Here is a 20,272-nt window from a genome sequence, read left to right as displayed (position 1 = left end):
CCCCCTCCCCTGCGCACTCCCAGCACCAGGCCCACCTGGTCCCCAGTGTTCAGTGGGGCTGGACTCCAGGGTGGGCTCAGAACGGAGGTGTGAGAACAGCATCTGTCCAGGGGCCTCTGGGCATCCTTGGCTCCTCTCCACTCACCATCCTGCCCCTACCTGACCCATCCCAAATCCTGCCACTCCTCTCCCCTCTTCCCTCCAGGACGCCTGCAACACCCCCCTGTAGGTCTCCCTGGGCTACTCTTGTCCTCAAGGCCCTGTGTCTTTCCCCACTGTCCCCCCACGGCCAGTGCCCTGTTCCTCTCACACCCCGAGCTCTCTCCCACCTTGCCTGGCCTCTGCTGTTCCCCAGCTGCAATGTCACTCTCCACTCCTCCAGGAGCCTGCCCGGGGAGACACCCCCCACCCAAAACTTCAGGACACATACGACCATGTGAACTTGGCACGTTTCCTTGCTAACGGGTTTCTTGTGGCGATGCCAGGAGGGAAGGGACCCATGTCCGTCCTCTAGTGTCCCCAGGGCTGAAGCACTTGCCGAGGGGGTGCACGGAATGTGCGTGACTGAGTGAGCTGCCCCTTAAATAAGCCACCGCAGTGGGATTTTGAGCCAGTTGCGCTGTCTCCGGGCCACGCCTGTGGCACCCCACCCGCCTCTCCCCAGCTGCGGGGAATTGGGCAAATAATGTGCTTGCCCCCAGAAACCGGGAGGAGGGAGCCAGATCCCCTCCAAGCGCATTCCCACTCTCCTCCCTCCGACTTCAGCCACCCACGCAGCGCCTCCTCCCGGCCCCACCCTGCCCAGCCCCTCCCAGGTGCCCGCCGTTGGAGCCGCCGCTCCCACAGCACCTCCAACCCCAGTGGCTCACCATGGGGGCTCTGAGGCCCTGGGCCCGATTCCCACTACTGGTTGTGGCCCACCTGCTGGCCCTGGGGATTGGGGCTGCTGTGTTTCAGGCCCTGGAGGGGCCTCCCGCACGCCAGCTCCAGGCCAAGCTCAGGGCCGAGCTGGCCACTTTCCAGGCGGAGTATGGGGCCTGCCTGCCCCCCGGGGCCCTGGAGGAGCTGCTGGGCACCGCCCTGGCAGCCCAGGTCCATGGGGTCTCCAGCCTGGGCAATGGCTCAGAGGCCGGGAACTGGGATCTGCCCTCGGCCCTGCTCTTCACTGCCAGCCTCCTCACCACCACGGGTAAGGCCGCCAGGCGGCCGGGCAGGAGGGGGTTCCTGGGGTCCCTGGGGGTGTAGCTCTTCTCCCAGCCCCCAAATGCCAGAGCCCAGGTCTGACTAGGCCTGATGTCACAGCTGGGGCTTCCCGCACCAACACCCTAAGTGGTGCCTCAACTTCAGCTGCCAGGTGGGGCGTGGCCTCCTCAGCCACACCCCCGACACCCCCTGAGACCCAGGAGAGATGCCCAGACCCAGGGGCCTGAGGCCAGGTGGGGGGAAAGGTATTGTGGGGTGAATTCTTGGGTGGAGGAAAAGGGAGTGAACCCAGGAGTACAGATTAGGGCCACTGACTCAGGAGAGAGTGTCCAGGGGGAGGAAGTCCTGATGAGATGTTAGCCATGGCAAGAGGGCGCAAGATGAGGGATGAAGGAATTCCTGGCAGAGGGAATAGCATGGGCAAAGGCCCAGAGAAATAAAGGAATGGGACTCACAGCCCTGGAGGTTTTTCATCCCGCAAAGTATCTAAATGTTTTTTGAATTAAAGTCTATATTGTCAACTTCTGTTGAATAATCAGGAAACCTATTTGCACTGGTCCAGAATCCTACAAGGGATTCCGTATTGTCTGGAATGGGCCTGCACTTTGGGGCAGAGCATGTCTTCTCCAGGCCAGCCCAGTCCCCACCACTCCCTCTTGTCTCCCATCTGGCTCCTCTAGGCATTTGAGTTTACAACCTCCGGACTAGCCGGTCCTGTTCTCCCAGCACACCCTGCTCTCCCACCTCTCCCTAACTTTGCACATGCTTTTCCAGTCTGGAATGCCCTGTCTCTGGCACGCGGCCTCTTTCGCAGCCCTTCATGTCAAGTGTCTCCACTGATTTTCCTGCCTGTCTCCACCACCAAATGGCAGGGGCTGGGCAGACTCAGATGTCGGTGCGAGGCCTAGCACACGGGATGTCTCGGTACACCTGCGGGAAGTGAAAGAGTGGGTGCCGTTCTTCCTGGTGGATTTGAAAGTATTGTATTGGTCAAGGGCAGAGCTGAGGAATCTGAGAAAACCAAGCTTCCCCTGGGGCAGGACAGTAGTTCTCGGAACCATCCCAGCTACAAGAGGCCTAAGGTGACTGCCTCTTTTAATCCTTTTCCAGAAAGAGTGGCCAGAGAGATTTGTTTATTTATCTACTTATTTATTAGAGAGTGGGGGGGTGAGGGGGTAACAGTGAGCAGAGGGAGAGGGAGAGAGAATTTTAAACAGGCTCCAGGCTCAGCACAGAGCCCCACATGGGGCTCGATCTCATGACCCTGAGATCATGACCTGAGCCAAAATCAAGAGTCAGACATGTAACCGAGAAGAATGGCCAGAGAGGTTAAGGGACTTGCCCAGGACCCCCAGCGAATGAAGAGCAAAACCAGCCAGAGCCTGGGCCTGAACAGTTCCCGTCATCTTGGCCACCAGAGGGCAGCCTTCTGCCGGAGGCCTCGTTGGGGGAAGGGAGGGGACCCGCCTGGCATCACGCTCAACTGTTCATTACCCACCGCCTCTCTCCTTTCCAGGTTACGGCTACATGGCCCCACTATCGGCAGGTGGAAAGGCTTTCTGCGTGGTCTACGCCGCCCTCGGGCTGCCAGCCTCCCTAGCGCTCCTGGCCGCACTGCGCCGCGGCCTGCTGCCCTTGCTCAGCCGCCCCGGGGCCTGGGTAGCCGGCCAGTGGCAGCTGGCCCCGGCCAGGGCCGCACTGCTGCAGGCAGCTGGATGGGGTCTGCTAGTGGCTGCGACGTTCGTGCTGCTGCCGGCACTGGTGCTGTGGGGTCTGCAGGGCGACCGCAGCCTGCTGGAGGCTGTCTACTTCTGCTTCGGCTCACTCAGCACCATCGGCCTGGGGGACCTGCTGCCGGGCCGCGGCCGTGGCCTGCACCCTGTGCTCTACCACCTTGGCCAGCTGGCGCTTCTCGGTGAGTCCAGATGCCACGGTGTGGGAGGGAGGGGAGAGGAGCCAGGACCGGGACTCCCATAAACGGCTGGGGAGACTGAGCCGTGCCGGTGAAGGACCACGGCCCTAGGGTGTGATGTGAGGGTTGTGGTTGGAAGAACCCTGTTGGCAGCGTTAAGAGGATTGCGTGCGGCACCGGGTGCCATGGGTCGTGGGTCACCTGCCTGGGAGGGGGGCAGGGAGCATCCCTGGCCCCCCAAGAGCCGCTCTAGCAACCTCTCCTCGCCAGGTTACTTGCTCCTCGGGCTCCTGGCCATGCTGCTGGCTGTGGAGACATTCTCAGAGCTGCCACAGGTCCGTGCCATGGTGAAGTTCTTTGGGTCCAGTGGCCTGTTGACTGCTGAAGACCAAGGGGGCATCCTGGGCCAGGATGAACTGGCTCTGAGCACCCTGCCACCCTCGGCTGCAGCCCCAGAACAGGCCCCAACTTGCTGACAGGGGTCAGGTGGTGGCGTTGAGCTCCTTTCAGGGGGACAAGCCTGACGACGACAAGGCCTCCAGAGATGGCAGGGGAGGGAGTGATTGTAAGGATCTCAGGCAATAGTGTATTTAAAAGGGGGGCGCAATAACCCCGACTGTTTTTGTCTCTTCTTTCAATATGGGACCCCTAAAGCGATCAACGACCCAAACCCCATCATCCTTAAACCCCACCATCCTTTGAAGGTGAAAGCAGGGCCCTCCGCTGCCTCTGGGAACCTCAAAGCCCGCACGGGCCCCACCGGGGATCGCAGACAACCTTATCGGCCTCAGCCCCACCCCCTTCCGTCTATTGAAAGCCCCCGTCCTGAGAAAGGCCGGCGCTGGTGTAGCCTTGTCCAACTTTATTGCTCGCGGAGATCAGGAAAGGGCGGAGGGCGGGGGCGCAGCGGTTCAGCGGCCATCCCTGCTCCCGCGGCGGCCGGCCCGGGCCCTGACGTCGGCGAGGGGTTGTTCTGCCGGGCGCTCCTGGGACCCTCCGGCCCCGCGAACACACGCACACGCACTCACAAGGACAAATAAATACGGCCCGGACGGCACGGCCGTCCAGCCGCTCCGGTCGGTCGGGCCCCAGGGGCCGCCCTCCTCCGCCCCATCCAGGGGCGGCGGCGGCCCCTACGACTGGCGCGCTGCGGCCATGCGGCCCCGGTCCTCCGGAGCGCCAGCCCCGGGCGGCGACCCCGCGCGGCGGCGAGAAAGCCTGCGGTGGGAGCGGGCCGGGCCTCAGCTCAGCGAACAGCGCTCGCGCCGGCTCAGCTGCCGGCTCAGCTTGCGGCGCCGCTGCTCCAGGCCGCGTTCCAGGCGTTCGTCCTCCTCCAGGGCGCTGCGAGGGAACGGCTGCAAGTCAGAGTCGGGGCCCCTGACCTCGTCTGCCCCCACCCCGGCCGGAGCGAGCACCCCCCTCCCCCGCCCCGGCACCTCCCAGCGGGGACCCTACCCCACTCACATCCGCTCCTTGTGGTCCAGGTTCCGGACCAGCTCGTCGCGCTGGTTCACCAGCGACACCAGCTCCTCCAGCAGAAGTTGCTCTCGGTGCTGCTGCGCCGCCGTTTTCAGCCAGTCTGAGGATGGAGGAGGCTGAGGGTCAGGAGGCGCCGGCCCCTGCTCTGTCCTGGCTCCCAGCCCCGCCCGCCCCATCTCCCAGGTCCCGTCTCCCACCGTCGATAGTTAGCATGGCCCGTAGCTCCCGGCTCAGCAGCTCGAACCTCCGCTCCAGGTCCTGCTCCTCGATGCTGGGGCGGGGGAGGGGGTGGAGGTGGGTCAGGGACAGGGGAACGGGAGGGGGAGGGGTGCCAGGGCTCTGCCCACTCCCTGGCCCCCCCATCCCACCTCATTTCCCGTTCGCCGGGAGGGCTGGGCTGAGGACAGCGCTATACCCCTGTTCCCGCTCCAAATTATCCTTCTTCCAACTGTTCTCCAAATGCTGGATGTTTGTATTGTCTCCTCCCACCCCACTGCTCTTTTTCTTTTTTCATTAAGAAACAACCTTGCAGGATTATTTGGATGATCATTATTCATAAACAGCAAGTATTAGACTAAAATTATTCTGAAAAAATGATCCAAAATGCAAAAGGGAAGCCAGACTGCCTTCATCACGCAGGACTAGAAAAACAATCACGGCCGAGAGTTGTGTTTGACCCCACTAGGGAAACCAGCTCAGATCTCACTGGGCCTCGGTGTTCCTTATTGTAAAGGAACAGGGTCCAACTGGGGCAGTCAGCCCTGACCCTCCTGTACCACGTTTTTCTCTGGGCCTTGGTTTTCTGATTCATAAAAATAGTACCAATTTAAGAGGTGTACAACTGATACAGGACTTTTGAGGGGAAAACATAAGATGACTGAACAATTTTTCAAAAAGATCCTTGCAGAAAGAAAAAAGCGGTGAATAACTGTAATCAAAGCAGCCAAGATTCCCCCTGTTCTGCAGGCCCTGGGTTGGCTGGGGTTGGCGCCTGCACTGGGCGGGGCCTGCCTGCACTGGGCGGGGCCTGCGGACACTCACAGCAGCTGCAGCTGGTCCTGCCTTCGGATGAGAGCGTTCTTCTTGTTGACCAATGTGAACCATTCCTGGATCAGCACCTCCTCCTGCAGCTTGTCGGCACCTTGAACCAGGCCAGGACGGTCACCAGGCCTGCCCCCACCCCAGGCGGCAGGAGTAGGTGGCTGGGGAGTGGGGAAGGGGCTTGCTTCCTTGCGCATCCCAGAAGCCAGAGCTGTGTGCCTCCGTCAAGCTGCTTCCCTTGCCCAGCTGTACATGGGGACAGTGACCCCAGCCTTGCCTCCTCCCAACTCCTCCCCAGATCAGGAAGGGCTGCAGGGCTAGGCAGATCTGGTAGCACGTGTTGGGGAGTGGACCCCCGGATGCCTGCCCCACCTGACTCCATAAGGCTCCTCAGCTGTGTCTCCACCTCGGCCGCCCGCCCATCTATCTGTCTCTGCTCCTGTTCCAGGGCCTGCAGCTCTGCACACACATACTGACTTGTGTCCTGGAAACTTTGCTGCAAAAAAGGGGGGCAAAGGACAGGGTGGGCTCAGCCCAGGCTCTGCCTAGGAAGTGCCACCCACCAGCTCCAGCCACCTCAGCCCTCCTTACCAGCCCAGCCTCTTCCCCTGGACTTGGGGGTGGCTCCTCTGATGGGGGACTCCCACCTGCAGACAGACACCAAGCTAAGTCACCTCCAACTGACACCAGCCCCCAGGGGATCCCCAGCTCAGGATCTGTGAACAGACTGAGCTGAGCTGGGTCGCTACGCCTTCAGAACTACTCACCAGGGGGCTGCTGTGGGGCTGTGGTTGTGGGTGGGCTGGGGGCAGGGCTGGGCTCAGGGCTCAGGCCTTCCTGTGGAGAAAAAGAGGCCAGTGAGGCCTTGGAGGGGTTTCCCAACAGCTCCGCCCTGGGGCCAGCCTCTTACACACATAGGGCAGAAGGGGCCCTCAACCTCAGGCCCTGCCCACCCAGCTGCTTCTCCAGTCCTGCGTGCGCAGAATTCCACCCCCACCCCCCAGGGAAACTGCCTCCTCAAGCCAAGGTCACGGCCTTCACCCTCCCTGGCCCTGTGGTCCTGGGCCAGTCCACTCCCACTCTTGCAGCCTCACAGGCCTCATTTCCTGCGCTGGGCTAATAACCCTGGCTTCACAGGGCTTCTGTGAGCGTCAGGGCTGAAAGGCTGAGAAGGGCCTGGCTGGGGCCTCTCCCCTCCTCCACGGAGCTCCCTCAGGCCACCTCCCACTCCCATCACCTAGTGCTTGTGACTCCATCACGGCCAGGGGCCCGCACAGTGACACGGAACTGACCTGAAGCACCCCGTCTCCAGACCTACGCCATCCTGAGCCGGCACCTCCATATCCTGGCCAAAAGGGGGCACCCTCCCACCTTATCGATTCCCATGCCTAGCGCCTGCTGTGCTCTTCCAGAACACTCAGAAAAGTTCAGCTTGGCCGGACCTACCAATTTTAGCCTGGAAAGGCAGGGCTGACCCTTAATGTGCCCCACCCCCGGCCACCGCTGGCAGAGTCAGCTTTGGGGGCTCAGGTCCATGGACAGCCCAGCCCCACTGACGGCTCCTGCTCCGGCCACCCTTCTGGGTCACAGGGTGGGGAGAAGGGGTTGAACCACCCTGCTGTCCACTCCACCCTGCACTTCTCTGAGATGCCTGCCTGCTGACTCTACCCTCCAGCCACAACGGAGGGGTCTTCCTAAAACCCTCACCTGCTGGTGTCACTCTCCCCCGGCCCTTCTCAGGCCCCAGTCTTGTTGCCAAGGCCTGGTGGCAGCTCCGGCCTCAACTCCTAGTACCCCCAAACCACACCCGGACATCACCCCCTAGCCATAGGCATCGACTTTCGCTTCCCCAAATAGCTTCCTCAGCCCGGGCTGGCCTCTCTCTGGGGCTGCCTGACATCAGCAACCTTCAGGACCCAGCTCAGCTCCACCTCCTTGAGGCCCCTTCGGGCTCACACACAGCTTTCTGTCTCTCTTCCTGACCTTCACACCTCCCGAAGCCTCACTGATCCCAGGCTGGACAGTGCTCCCGCCATGGCCTCCCTGGCCTTCCCCATCACAGCGCCCACCCCATCGTGGCTGCTGGGAGCCCCTCTCTCCCTGCCCAGAGGTAGCCCCTGCAGACAGGTGGGGCCCAGAAAATGCACGCGGGGCCCACCGATGAAAGGCTCTTGACTAAACATGCATGCGTTGGGCCCTGCACATATATTGACTCCTTTCGTTCCCTCGACAACCCTGTGAGTCAGGGGTGATTACCATCCCCCCTGGTACAGATGGGGAAACTGGAGGTCAGAGACGAGGCTCACACAGAGCCTGGCTTAGGACCCAGGACTGTCCAATCCAAAGATTTGTTCCCAAGCGTGGCCACCAATTTGCTCTTTGCCTCTGGGTCAGTCACACCCGCAGGGCTTCTGCTTGTGTCTTTGTAGGGGGAGAAAGCCCAGCCCTGAGTAACCTGGGGGCCGCAGAGCTCCAGAAAGGTATCTGGGGGAGAACACAATTCCCCTTTTTTGACAGCACCCTGAAGTGCTGTCTCAGGGCCACGCTGCGAAGAAGAACTTTCATCTTTGCTTCTCATCCTCAGGGAAAGAGCGCAGAGAGGTTAAATGACTTGCCCGGGGTCACACAGCCAGTCTGTGCCATTTGAGAGCTCTGGGTTCACAGGTGAACCTTAACTTCCTCTGCCTCTTTCCGCATCTCCCTGAGCCTCAATGCTCCCACCTGCAAAATGGGGTCATCGTTCCTCCCGGGAAGGGGCATTGTGTGGAGTCAGTTAGGAGCTGCTGCGGGGTCATGGGGGCAGGCCGGGCACAGAGAACTGGGCACTCCACCCGCAGAGCGGGCAGAGGCAGGACAGCGAAGGAGAAACCCCAGCCTCAGCAACAACCAAGCTTACTCACGACAGCCCTGCTGGGAATTCCAATGCTTCCTCATGTCTGACCCCAATTCCCCTTTCTACAACCCCATGCGTGGCCTCCTCCAGGAAGCCTTACTGGGCAGAGGCACCCTGCCCTCCTCACAGTGTTGCTTCAGCCCCGCCCCAGCTTCAAGGCGCCTGACTTCATCCCATCCAGGACTCTGGGATCTCCCAAGGGCCGGGACAGGCCTGACCTCCTCCCACCGCATGCATGGGGCATGGGGGATGGGAATGATCAATAAGGAGGAGTCCTGGGGCACTGGGGGGCTCAGTCAGTTGAGCCTCCGACGCTTGGTTTCCACTCAGGTCATGATCTTGGGGTCGTGGGATGGAGCCCTCATCAGGCTTGGTGCTCAGCGTGGAGTCTGCTAGAGATTCTCTCTCTCTCTCTCTCTCTGCCCCACCCCCACTTCTCTCACTCTCTCTCTCTCTCAAATGAATAGATAATAAGTAAATCTTTGGGGGGGGGGAAGGAGGACTCCCCTCCAGGCCTATGGGTCAAATATCTCCTGTGGGACAAGGGCTGGAGAGGGGCTTGCGTTGGAAGGACCGGATGCTGGGACTTGGGCAGAGGAAGGTGTAGGGTGGAGCCTCCCCTTTCAGATTTAAGGAGCCACGGACACACATCAAGGAGGCTGGGGCCGGAGGCCAACAGACCGGCCATGGGTGGCTGTGTCTGACCCCTGCCTTTCACATCTTCTATGGGTGCCTCCAGCGCCCTCCCTGTCTCCCATTCACAATGCCGTGCCTCTGACTCTGTCCCCAAGGCTCCTGCCCTGCAAGCCAGCCTCATCACCACCTGCGGGCCTTCTGGGAGATGAGCGGCAGACAGATTCCTAAATGAAACCTGAGCTTTCCTGCTAACACGCTTTTACTGCAGCAGGTCCCCCCACTTGAGAACAAGTCTCTCCCAGTTTTCATCTGGGAAAGCTTGCCTACCTCATCGGCCTCACTCACATGGCTGCTTCTTCCAGAAAGACTTTTCCAGTTCGTGCCCTCCTTTCTTTAGAACTCAGGGGTTATCCCTGGGCAGCTGAAGGCTTGGAATGACCTGGCAGAGCTGCCCTTGCTGTCACAGGCAGGATGGGTGCAGTGGGGGGAAGGAGCCCCAGCTGGGAAGCCACTTCAGCGGCTCTGAGTCCTTGAGCAAATCCCTGCCTTCCCTAGGAACATCTCCCCTTCAGAGCAGTGATCATGTGACACCCTGAGAGCCCCTAACCTGAGACCTGCAGAGGCTGGGGTGGGGGACATCGGCACCCGCCAGGGTCTACCAACTCCAACCTCCCGTTATCAGAGAAGAATGGATCTCCAGGACCTGGCGTTAAAGATCCAAGTCAGAGATACTTGGGGTTGGGAGGCCCTGGATGGTCCCCTCGAGCACAGAAGCTCTGTCCCAGCTTACAGTGCAATGGTGGCTCCTGGGCCCAACCCACTTTACAGTCCGTAAAGAGCAGTGTCCTGAGTGATGAAAACATGGAGCCTTCTAAGGGCTTCCTGCTCCAGCCCATGATTCTACTCTTTGGGTGTCAAGCATTAAAAACCATTAGCATATATCCCAAGGCTGGCAACAGAGGTGGAGACTGCCCGGCCGCCGCTCCGGGCCTGGGGCCTGGGGGGCCTCGGCTTGCATGTGTCCCCAGAGCAGGAGCTCACTACCTCGCCAGGGGACTCTTCGTGGCACCGCGGTCTCTCCACTCAGAAAGCGCCTCGCCGAGTCCAGGGGAGTCCCGCTGCCCTGAAGCGGCCACCCCGGGCCAGCTCTGCCCTTGGGGTCACTGCGAGCCCCTGCTTCTCTGCCCCGCTCCCCCTGATCCCCGAGCCACAGGAGGGCACTCACTGCAGCCACGGCTCCGGAAGCTCTGGCCGCTCCGGCGGCTCCGGCGGCTCCAGCCGCTCCCGAGTCCGCGTCGTCCACCGAGAAGGAGTTGCTGTTCCGCAGCCGCGACCGCCTCTTCTTTAGCAGGTCGGCGTCGCGCACGTGCGAGAAGGAGCCGTGCGCGCGGGGCGGGGGCACCGGCCCAGCCTCCCCGTTGACCGACGGCCGCCGCAGCCTCACACCGCCCCCCGCGCCCGGCGCCTCAGCCCCGTTCACCAGCCCTTCGGCCGGGGGCGCGGACGCCCTGGCTGCGGGGCCGTCGGCGGGGGCCTCCGCGGCGCGCGCCTCCGGGGCGGCCTCGGCCCGGTGGTCCTTGGAGGCCGCCTCTGGAGCCGCCCGCTCCGCACGGTTCTCGGGCTCCTTGAGCCCCTTGGGCTCCTCCGGCGCCTCGGCCCGGTGCTCGCGCAGCCGCTGCGCCAGGCCCCCGGCGTCCAGGCCGTCGGGCGGGCTCGGCCGGGCGCCGGCCACACAGTACGTGCCGGTGCCGCCGCCGCCCTCCAGCTGCACCAGCCGCAACTCCTGCCCCGTGCAGAAGGCGCGGATCTGGCACAGGTACGTCATGACGATGAGCTTGTCGGGCACCGACAGCAGCACCATGTCCGCCGGCTCCAGCAGCCGCGACACGCCCAGGGCCGCGAAGCCATCGAAGGCCTAGGAACGGTGGGCTGCGGATCAGCAGCGGCCGCGGCTGGCGTTACCCCGCGACGCTGCGGCCCCGCCCTGGACGGCGCGAGGAGTCCCGGCGACTGGCGCGCGGGGGTGCGCCTAGCAACGCCTCCCCCTTCTATTGGGGGAGACCTAGCAACAGGGCCCGCCCCCCGCGTCACCCAGCAACTGCGCACCAAAGGGTGGTTTTGGAAAAACCATCTGGTGGAAATATGCTTGAAAAGAAAACTAAACTAAGGAAAACGAATAATTTAAAGCCCAAGAGAGTAAAAAGTGGCAGAACTTCCGAAGTCCATGGCTGGGGCCCTGCAGCCCATAGATTCCTCTCCTAAAGACTGACGGGCCCTAAATCTTGGTCCTAAGGCCCTGCTCTAGAACCCTTCCCTCCTGGCGTTGCTCCCTCCCCATCTCACCTGCTTGTTGTTCTGCTTGCTGTTGAGTGGATCCAGGGAAGCGTAGTCACTGCAGAGAGAGGGCTGGTCAGAGGCTGGAATCACACGACCCCCGCCCCGGGAAGCTCCCTCATTCATTCCCACCCCCTCTGGCAGCTCACATCTTGTCTGGGTAGAATCGGTGCAGGATGGCACAGAAGGCCAAGCCGTTGCGCCACGATGTAGTGAAGTTGGTGACTCGGACACCACGGTAGCCCGTGGTGACTTCCTGGCACCACTCCAGCAGGGATTGACTGGAGCTGACTGGGGCAGGTGGTGCCTAGGGACACAAGGATGGGCTCAGGGAATGTGAACACAGGACTGCACCCTCTCTGCCCCTTGGGCAGAAAATCGCCCCAGCTCTGGATTTGCAGGGGTCATCGGAGACCACTGGCCAGAGCCTTGGGACCAGGCAAAGGGTTTCCAGCTCTGTGGTTATCTACCAAGGTCATCTAAAAGGTCAGTGGCCCCCAGGCAAGATCAGAGGTCACCAGCAGCCACACCTCAAGGTCAGCCCAGAAAATCAGCTTAGGGGTATCCGGCTCCATGCAGCCCGGGGAAGACAAGATGGGGGAGCCAGGGCATCCTGAGAGAGGAGAGGGTGAGGGGGGGCTCCTTGAAGCTGAGCCCCTGTCCCACCACACCCCAGTCGACCAGGTGGGTCCATGCAGAGCCGCCGTTAGCTCAGCCCCAGGTTAGTGGGAAGCAGCAGACTGGGCCCTCGGCGGCCCCCATCCCTACCTGGCTGCCCGGCAGCCTCCCGTCCTCTTCAGGCTCCTCTGGGGAAGAGGCCCCTGAGGGCTTGGGCACCCCGGCCCCTGCCCCACTGGCCACCTGTGCCTCAGTCAGGCTGGCCTCTGGGAGGTTTCCCTCAGCTTCTCTTCCCTTAGTCCCTGTGACCCCAGCTTCTGCTTCCTGGGCCTCCAAAACACCGGATTCCTTCTCTGGAGGCCCTAAACCCTCCATCTCTGCTTCTGGGGCCCCCCAAACCCCAGCCTTGGCCTCTGAAACCCCCAAAACCCCAGCGTCCACCTCCTGGACCCTCAAAACTGTAGTCTCTGCCTCTACTCCCTGGGGCCCTGAAACTCCATGCTTAGTGATGGAGTCCTGTAAGCCCTCGTATTTGAGGGTCCCCCTGAGCCCAGTCTCTGCCTCCTGGACCCCCAAAGTCTTAGCCTTCAACTTCTCAGCCTCTAACACTGTAGTTTCTGTCTGTTCAGCCCCTAGTCCCTCAGCCTCTGCCCTTCCAACCTCTGGCCCTAAAACCCTTGAATCCGTCACCTCTGTCTCCTGGGCTCCAGCCAGCTCATTCTCTATTCTTAGGACCCCTGAACCCCCAGCTGCTAGCTCCTGGGCCCCCAGTATCTCAGCTGCTGCTGTCTCAGTCTCGAATCCTGGGACCCCTGAACTGCCTGCCTCTGTTTCCTGGGCCCCTGCTATCTCAGATCTTATCCCTGAACCCCCCACTTTTGTCTCTTGGGTCCCCAATATCTCGGCCCCTGCCCTCCCAGCCTCTATCTCTTGCGTCCTGGAACCTCCTCCCTCTGTCTCCTGGGCCCCCCATGTTTCAGATTCTGCTGTCTCAGCCTCTATCCTCAGCATCCCTGAACCAAGAGCTATCTCCTGGGTCCCCGATATCTCAGTCTCTGCCATCCTAGTCTTTGTCCCCGGAAATCCTAAATGCCCAGCCTCTGTTTTCTGGGTCCCCAGTTCCTCCAACTCTGCCATTCCAGCAGCCTCTGAGTCCAGGACGCCTGATCCCGTGGTCTCCGTCTCCTGGGCCCCCAATACCTCAGCTTCTGCTGTCCCAGTCTTTATCTCTGGCAACTCTGATCCCCCCACTTCTGTCTCCTGAGTCCCCAGTACCTGTGACTCTGCCACCCCGGTATCAGTTCCCAGGACCCTTGAATCCCCAGCCTCTGCCTCCCAGAACCCCAGATCCCTAGACGTTACCCTCTGATCAGCTGCTGGTGGGGCCCCCTGGTACCTCACCTGGGGCCTGACACTTGCTGCTCCAACAGAAGGACCCAGCTCTGGGCCTGTCCCCCCAGCACCAGGGGCTCTGCCTCTCACCTCTGCACCCTCTCTCTCCTGGCCTGTGGCAGCCCTGGCCCCCTTGAGGTCACCAAGATGCCTGGTGTGCCCTGCAGGCTCCGCTGGGGGTGTGCTCAGGGCTGCAGGGGCCTCATCCCTGGGTCTGACCCCTGTCCTCCCCTGAGAGCCCCTTGGAGGAGCCTCGGGAGTCTCCTTGAATCTTGCCTCAGACATCAGCCCTATAGCCTCTGGTCCCTTAGTGTCCACATGGTTCACCTTTGACCTCTGCTCAGCATCCATCTGACTCACCTCTAAACTCTCTTCAGCCTTCCCTGCTCTGATGTCTGACCTCTTAGCGTCCACCTCTCTGACTCCTGACTCCTGCTCAGTGTCCACCCCTCCAGCCCCTGGCCTGTCCCCAGGGCTCCCCTCCTCAACCTTGGGTTTCTGCCCTACCAAAGAGTCTCTGGAGGCTCCGTCCTCAATGCCTGGGCCCAGCCTGGCTCCCTGAGCCTCTGTCCCTTCCTGAGGGCTTTCCTGGGCCTTGATCTCCCCAGAAGAACCCACTCCTGCTGGGGGAGCCCCTGAGGTTTTGGGAGCCTCATCTTCCCCTTGGGTGCCTGGGGGCCAAGGGGCATCAGAGCCTTTCCGGAGCCGAGGGGCTGGGGTCGGGGCCGCGTCCTGGCCTGGCTGCCTTGAGGACCTGAGGAGAGAGCAGGAGAAAGCAATGGGGAACCCATGTAGCTCCCCACTGTCAGCCCCCTCCCCACGCTTCCGATTGCTAGGGCACTGGAAAGACAGATTGGTGGGAGAAGGCAGCTTTCTAACGGTGGGGCAGGGGATGGAGGTGGGGCTCATTCCAAAGCTCACCTCTTCTCTGGTGGGGTTCCCGGGGGCCTGGGGGCCTTGAGCCCCACCTGGCCCCCTGCTACAGTAGCTGGTTCTGACCCCTGGCCCCGGGAGGCCCTGGCTGGGGGCGCAGGGGCACTCACAGGGCCTGGGTTGGTATCCTCGGCACTAGAAGGGCTGGCAGCTGCGGAGGAAGGCAGGGAGGGGCGCTGAGGCCTGGGCCCTGAGACTGGAGGTCCATTCCCTCCCCAGCCCCAACCCTAGCCCGGGCCTCACCTGCCTGCCGGGGCTGTACCCGGCCCTCCTCCTCCTCCTCACAAAGCGTCTTCAGCTCCCGAGATGGGTCTGGGGTGGGGATGGTGAGGCAGGTCAGCCCCGGGGTGGGCCCTGCACGTCTGACCCCTTCTCCCCAACCAGAGTCTTGGGCCTACCTGGGAAACGCCCCAGCCTCAGGGCACCGCCCCGGCCTACGAGAAGAGACAGGCCCTCGGATGCAGAGAAAGAGAGAGAGAGAACCACAAGGACAGACAGAAACAAAGCCTTAACCAGCCAGAGGGAGGGATGAGGAAGCTAGTGGCGGAGCACGAGGGCGGGTGGCGAGGGCTGGCAGGACTGGACGGCAGCTCCCCGCGTGCTCGTGGCCCAGCCAGCTCAGGGCAGGTACCGACGTGGGCAGGCTCCCCCTCGGGGCTGAGGAGAGGGCCTGCGGGACTCAGCTAAGGACCCAGGCCGCCATGGGACCAGGAGCCAAGTTTGGACAGTCAGAGCTGCTGGGCAGGTTGGGACTGCCTGGGCAGGAGCAAGCCCCCTCGCCAGCCAGGCATGCGCAAGCTGGCCCTGCCCCCGCACAGCCTGCGGCTGGGCTCCTGGCCCGGCTTATCCTCCACCCTCCCCAGGTCTTGGCGATCTCATCCATGGCAGGCTGTGAGCCCACCTGGCTGGGGGACACGAGCCCGGGCCTCGGGGGCCCCCGGGCCATTGGCCGCCTCCTCCTCGTCACTCTCAGCAAAGTCGTCCAGGTTGCCCACATCGCTCGGCTTCACGCTCATGAGACTCGCGAGACTCTGCATGTCATCGTCCCTGGGGGGGTCAGAGGTCAGGGGTGAGGGCTGGGGTCAGAGGTTGCAGACCAAGGCCAAGGAAAGAGGGTGGGCACTCACGTGGCGCGGCCCTCCCGCAGCAGAACCCCGGAGAGAGTGAGGCTCAGCTCGGCTTGCACGACCTTCACCGACTTGGGCTTCAGCCGCAGCCGCAGGGGAACTGGGGTGGGCACGGGCCCCGCGTGGTGGGCCAGGTCCACCTCGGCGGTGGCCAGCACCTTCCGCTGCCCCTTGGACTCCTGTGGGCCAGGGAGAGGGGCCGGGGGAAGGGGCATCAGTGCTGCCCTAGAGTCCCCAGGAGCCCAGGCCCCAGCCTGCCGGGCCACTCACGTTCTCAATAACAAATGTCCACTCTTTGGCCTCGTACTGGTCCACATGTGGGTCCTGGGAAAAAGGGGCACTGGTGAGTACAGGGGCTCTGCGGTGAGGACAATGCAGGGAGAAGGGCCAGCTGTCCCTCCTACTGCACGTGGCGGGCACGTGTGCATGCCTCCCCCTCCAAGGAGACCTCTTGGGCCACCCCCACCCATCTTGGTTATCAGTCTCATCCCTCTGCTCTCTCCTATTTGGATAGATAACCCACTGGGGATCCCCCGTCGCTGCCTGGGCTGTAATCACCCCCCCCCATTCCCACCTACGCAGAAGTCTCGAGACTCACCCTGTAGAGGGTCACGGAGATGTCCACATTCTCCGGCACCATCCACACCACGGTGCCCCGGTACGGATTCTGAATGCCTGGCTGCCAGCTGTGGGCCTGCAATGAGCGGTCTGAGGCCTCCCCTGACTCACAGCTCTCCCCTCGCCCCCTGCCCTTAGCTCCGGACTCAACCTCATCTTTCTCTCCCTTCTATGGATACTGATCCAAACCTGAACCTGACTCCACTCCCCCAGCAGTCCTCACTCCCCCACTTTCCCTGTGCTCTCTGTTGGCCTCACCCCCCCACCTGGACCCCCCAGTTGATAACCTCTCCCACCTTGGAGCAGATGCGACGGTTCCGCCGGGTCCACACCACCACCAGCTTATCCGGTTGCCTGGGGGTGAGGACAGGGGGGTCTACTCAGTCAGGCCCGCCCACCCACCCAGCCTCTCTATCTCCTCCAGGGTCTTCTTGCTGCCCACGTCCCCCTCCCCCAGGAGAGGGCCTGGACAGCTCCTTATCTGGAGCCACCAGGAGCAGGGTGAGGCCATGCACGCAGGGTGGGGCCCCGGGCAGAAGGGCAAAGGCCCCATGTGGGTCGGTAGGGATTATGCAGACAGGCAGTGAGAGAGACAGGGACATACAGAGACAGAAAGAGACGCATAAACCCCGCAAGGGCCCTGCAAGAGACACACAGGCTCAGAGACACTGAGAAAGACAGACTCGGAGTTAAACAGACCCGATCACTTGCAAATATCTGGGGAGCACGCTCTGTAAACCCAGCTCGGTTTAGAAGACAGAGCAGTGCAGAGGAGAAGCGAGACCCTTCCGGGGCTGAGGACCACAGAGGTTGTGGAAGAGCGCCGGTCAAGAAGGAAAATAAGTTAACAAGCTGACTTCAGGGAGACAGGAGAGAGCCACTGGGGTCTCCTTGAGCTTGGGGTGTCTGAGCAGAGGCTCAGAGGGGAGGAATGGGCTATGAGAGGGCCTGGAGAAGGAGGGCTCAGCGCAAAGGTCTGAGGTTGGGGGAGCCTTGGGGTCAGAGTGAGGGGCAGAGGGTGGGAGGTGGTCAGAGAGGCAGAGGGTCAGCTTCTCATTAGATACCCACCCAGGGCCCAGGGGCCGGAGAATCAGCCGTGCTCCCCACCTCTCAAACCCCAAGCCCTGGACTCCAGCTTTGCAGAGCCCCTGACTCCCACAAGGGGCATCCAAGAAGACTTCCAGAGGGTGACCTCCAGGCTGAACTGCACACGCCAGGGCAGACTCCGAGGAGAGGCAGAGATGTGAGGGGACAGATAAAACAAGGGCAAAGAGTAGCCTGCGCAGGGCCTAGCCCCACAGAACTGACAGGTGGTGGGGCCTGGGAGGGAGAAGGCCCTCTCGGGTTAGAGGGTCCAACTGCTGCCCAGAAGGGTGGGGGTGGTCAAGAGGACCATGAGGCCGAGGACAGTACAAGGGACCTTCTTGCCTGTACCCAGCCCCATGCCAGGACACTGAGGTCCACCCACCTCGCTGCCTCTGTGTGGGCTGAGCCAGGATGAATGGCTCTTCAGTCAACCCCTAAGGATGCTGAGGCCCAGAGAAGTTGGGAGCCAAGGCAAGGTCACAAAGCTGAGCCCAGAGCCCTCTGACCTGCAGCCAAGCTCCCCTTCCCAACCCCAGACTGCGGCGATGGCTGAGCAAGAGTAGCCATGGGGCCTTCCCAGAAAGGGGAAGCAGACGGGGGTGTGTGGGTGTGTGTGTGTGTGTGTGTGTGTGTGCCTAGAGAGGGCGGGGCCTCGCTGGGCAGCCTGACTCAGGCTAGGCACGCCCTCCTGGGGAGCCAAGACCTGGGCAGGAGCAGCTTCCTAGCCTGGGCTTCTGGCTAAGAAGCCCAAGAGGCCCTGCCCGCCCCCGTGACTCAGATGCGTTGACACTGCCCGCACCGCAGGCCTGCTCTCTGGGACCATGCCCAGCGTCCCCCTGGCCTCACCCAGGATGCTGGGGCAGAAGGCAGAAGCCAGAGGCCAGAGTGAAAGTCCCAGTCCTGTGCTGTGTTACCTTAGCCAGCCCCGGGTCTTCTCTGAGCCTCGCCAAATGGAGTGAACGGGCCTCTGGCTGGCGGAGTCAAAACCAGGGATACGGCTGCTGCCCAAGGGACCCTAGCCTCCTGCTCGCTCCCCTCCCTTTGGACCCCATGATCCCTTCCTGCCCCAGCAGCTCTTCCTCTTGGGAGCCTAAATTTAGCCCCGCCTGGCGGGTGAGGCCCCCACAGCTGTGCCCTAATCCAGCCAAGGGAAGCCGACACCAGTGAACACGTATATTTAGGGTGTGACGCAGGGGTCCGGGCAGCTGCGGGTGGGAGCATGTGAACAAGACGCCCTGGCCCTTAGGCAGTCCGGGCCAGGTCCTGTACTCTCTCGCACAGATCTCCCCCAACTGGGACACCTCGCCCTCCCCAAGCCCTCTCCTCCCAGACTCACAGCCTTCTAGGCCCTCAGTCCCCTTTAAGCCGATCCCTGCCTCCCTCCTCATCCCTCCCAGTGCTCAGTTTCCCCTTTTAAGGGCATCGTGGAGACATATCCCAGCACCCACTCTGGCTGAAGTGTGTGTGGGGGGGGTTCCTCTGGCTCAACAAATGGGCAGAGGAGGAGGGGGCAACATCCTTGTTCTGAGCTGTACGACAGTCCATGGAGGTTTCTGCCACAACCAGGCCACCCGCAGACCTCAGAATTTGCTCCCTTTTCTGATGTTACCCCGAACCATCCCTCTGGTCACAAAAACATGAGGCCTCCCTTCCCCCAGCTCGAGCACCGCAGTTGAGGAAGGTGTAGGCACGGACAGATTCTCGGGCCTGCAAGTTCTGACCTCCACTCCCCAAAAGCAACCCACACCCCCAATTCCAGGGGCCCCCCAAACTGCAAAGGCATTTTTGAGTCTCTGTGTCAGGGACACCAGGGTCCAAGGTGGGGGCCAGGGGCCACCGGGCTGGGGGCAGGGTTCTCTCGGGCTCCAACGGCGCCATGGGGTCCCAGCCAGTCCGCAGAGGCCCCCAGGCCTCCCTGCCACTCACCATTTCTTGGTGCACTCCACAACCAGCTCGTGGTAACAGGCCACAAACTGGAACTTGGCGGCCCGCTTGCCCACGCGCTGCAGGCGTTTCCACACCGAGGTCATGGCTCCCGCTGCCCCCGCCGCCGACTCCTCAGACTCGGGGCTCCCGCTGGCCCGCGACCGCTGGCCGGGCCTGGGTCCCCATGGCCTCCCGGGCTGCTATTCGCGCCGCCCGCCCCGTCCGTCGGAGATGTCCGAGGCTCGGACCCGGGGCCGATCACCCCGCTGCCGCCGCTGGGGCCCGCCGGGTGGTCCGGCTGAGTCGACCGGGTCGCCCGGGGCGCGTCGGGTCGCGGGAGCGCTGAGCGGCTAGCGCGCCGTTTCCTGGAGCCGCACCCCCGTCGGAAGGCGGGCGGGGCTCCGGCGGGGGGCGGGGGCCGGGGCCGGGGCGGGAGCGGGGGGCGGGGCGGTCCGGCTTCCGGGGCCTCTTGCGGCCACCGCGGCTGTGGGGGGTGGGGGGCGTACCAAGGGGGACGCCTTGACCCGAGCGCCCGCTCGTAGCGCGCCGGGGCGGCGTGGACGCGCGGGCCGGGGAGAGAGCTACCAGCAACTTGGTGCCGCCCTCGCGAGCACTGCCCGGGCCGCCACCCTTCCTGCCCGCAGCCCTGGGAGGTACGTACTGATGGCCCCATTTCACAGGTGGGGGAAACAGAACCCCAGAAGGAACAGACTTGCTCAGGGCCACACTGCGAATCTGGGCCAGAGCCAACTGTCAACACTGCAGCGGCAGACTCCTGCTGCCACCCAGGTCTCAACCTAAGCAGGAAGGAGCAGAGTCAGGGGTCAACCTGGGCAGCACCTATTTGCCAGTCTGGGAATCTGACTCCTTAGCTGTCAGGTGGGAAGGTAGTCCCAACATCCCACAAGCAGCTGACTTCCAACAAGCGTGTGACCTTGGGCAAACTACTAACACTCGGAGCCTCAGTTTCTACCTCTGTTAAATAGGGATAATTATAGTTCTGACTCTTACAGGGTCACTGAGAGTATGAAATCTCGGGAAGCATTTAGTACCGAGGCTGGCTGATTTTCTGAG

The 20,272-nt window shown here is 62.4% G+C and overlaps 2 protein-coding genes across 6 annotated transcripts; one reads left to right on the top strand and one right to left on the bottom strand.

Moving 5' to 3' along the window:
* Nucleotides 1-836: 836 nt before the first annotated feature.
* KCNK7 (potassium two pore domain channel subfamily K member 7) lies at nucleotides 837-3,596 on the top strand. Its single transcript, XM_026483226.4, has 3 exons — nucleotides 837-1,189; nucleotides 2,720-3,118; nucleotides 3,386-3,596. The coding sequence occupies exons 1-3, from the start codon at nucleotides 871-873 to the stop codon at nucleotides 3,589-3,591; spliced, it is 924 nt and encodes a 307-aa protein (XP_026339011.2). The 5' UTR covers nucleotides 837-870; the 3' UTR covers nucleotides 3,592-3,596.
* A 588-nt stretch (nucleotides 3,597-4,184) lies between these two features.
* Nucleotides 4,185-19,580, bottom strand: EHBP1L1 (EH domain binding protein 1 like 1). 5 transcript variants are annotated; one of them, XM_044378361.3, is made up of 20 exons: nucleotides 19,199-19,580; nucleotides 16,483-16,540; nucleotides 16,167-16,262; nucleotides 15,839-15,892; nucleotides 15,569-15,747; nucleotides 15,343-15,488; nucleotides 14,840-14,875; nucleotides 14,685-14,753; nucleotides 14,430-14,592; nucleotides 12,267-14,262; nucleotides 11,648-11,805; nucleotides 11,508-11,556; nucleotides 10,390-11,079; nucleotides 6,403-6,472; nucleotides 6,227-6,282; nucleotides 6,008-6,131; nucleotides 5,636-5,735; nucleotides 4,792-4,865; nucleotides 4,580-4,694; nucleotides 4,185-4,456 (listed from the first exon to the last, which is right to left on the bottom strand). In XM_044378361.3, exons 1-20 carry the CDS (start codon nucleotides 19,300-19,302, stop codon nucleotides 4,357-4,359), a joined length of 4,437 nt encoding a protein of 1,478 aa, XP_044234296.3. In that variant the 5' UTR covers nucleotides 19,303-19,580; the 3' UTR covers nucleotides 4,185-4,356. The 5 variants fall into 5 exon arrangements, with proteins under 5 accessions (XP_044234296.3, XP_048071077.2, XP_044234297.3 ...); XM_048215120.2 differs by having other exon boundaries at nucleotides 14,016-14,262; XM_044378362.3 differs by lacking the exon at nucleotides 12,267-14,262 and having other exon boundaries at nucleotides 14,552-14,592.
* Nucleotides 19,581-20,272: the final 692 nt, after the last annotated feature.

This window comes from Ursus arctos, unplaced genomic scaffold (genome assembly GCF_023065955.2).
Source record: "Ursus arctos isolate Adak ecotype North America unplaced genomic scaffold, UrsArc2.0 scaffold_23, whole genome shotgun sequence".
Classification (NCBI taxonomy): Eukaryota; Metazoa; Chordata; class Mammalia; order Carnivora; family Ursidae; genus Ursus; species Ursus arctos.
The sequence above is the reverse complement of the archived record's forward strand: the minus strand, read 5'-3'. Positions and strand labels throughout refer to the sequence as shown.

Bases quoted from the DNA above. Each gene is read 5' to 3' on its own strand.
- KCNK7 (XM_026483226.4), top strand. From the start codon at position 871: ATGGGGGCTCTGAGGCCCTGGGCCCGATTCCCACTACTGGTTGTGGCC. The intron at 1,190-2,719 runs GTAAGGCCGCCA...TCTCCTTTCCAG, and splicing joins CAGCCTCCTCACCACCACGG to GTTACGGCTACATGGCCCCA. The intron at 3,119-3,385 runs GTGAGTCCAGAT...TCTCCTCGCCAG, and splicing joins TGGCCAGCTGGCGCTTCTCG to GTTACTTGCTCCTCGGGCTC.
- EHBP1L1 (XM_044378361.3), bottom strand. From the start codon at position 19,302: ATGACCTCGGTGTGGAAACGCCTGCAGCGCGTGGGCAAGCGGGCCGCC. The intron at 16,541-19,198 runs GTGAGTGGCAGG...CCTCACCCCCAG, and splicing joins GTGGAGTGCACCAAGAAATG to GCAACCGGATAAGCTGGTGG. The intron at 11,806-12,266 runs GTAGGGATGGGG...TTGTGTCCCTAG, and splicing joins GGAGGCTGCCGGGCAGCCAG to GCACCACCTGCCCCAGTCAG.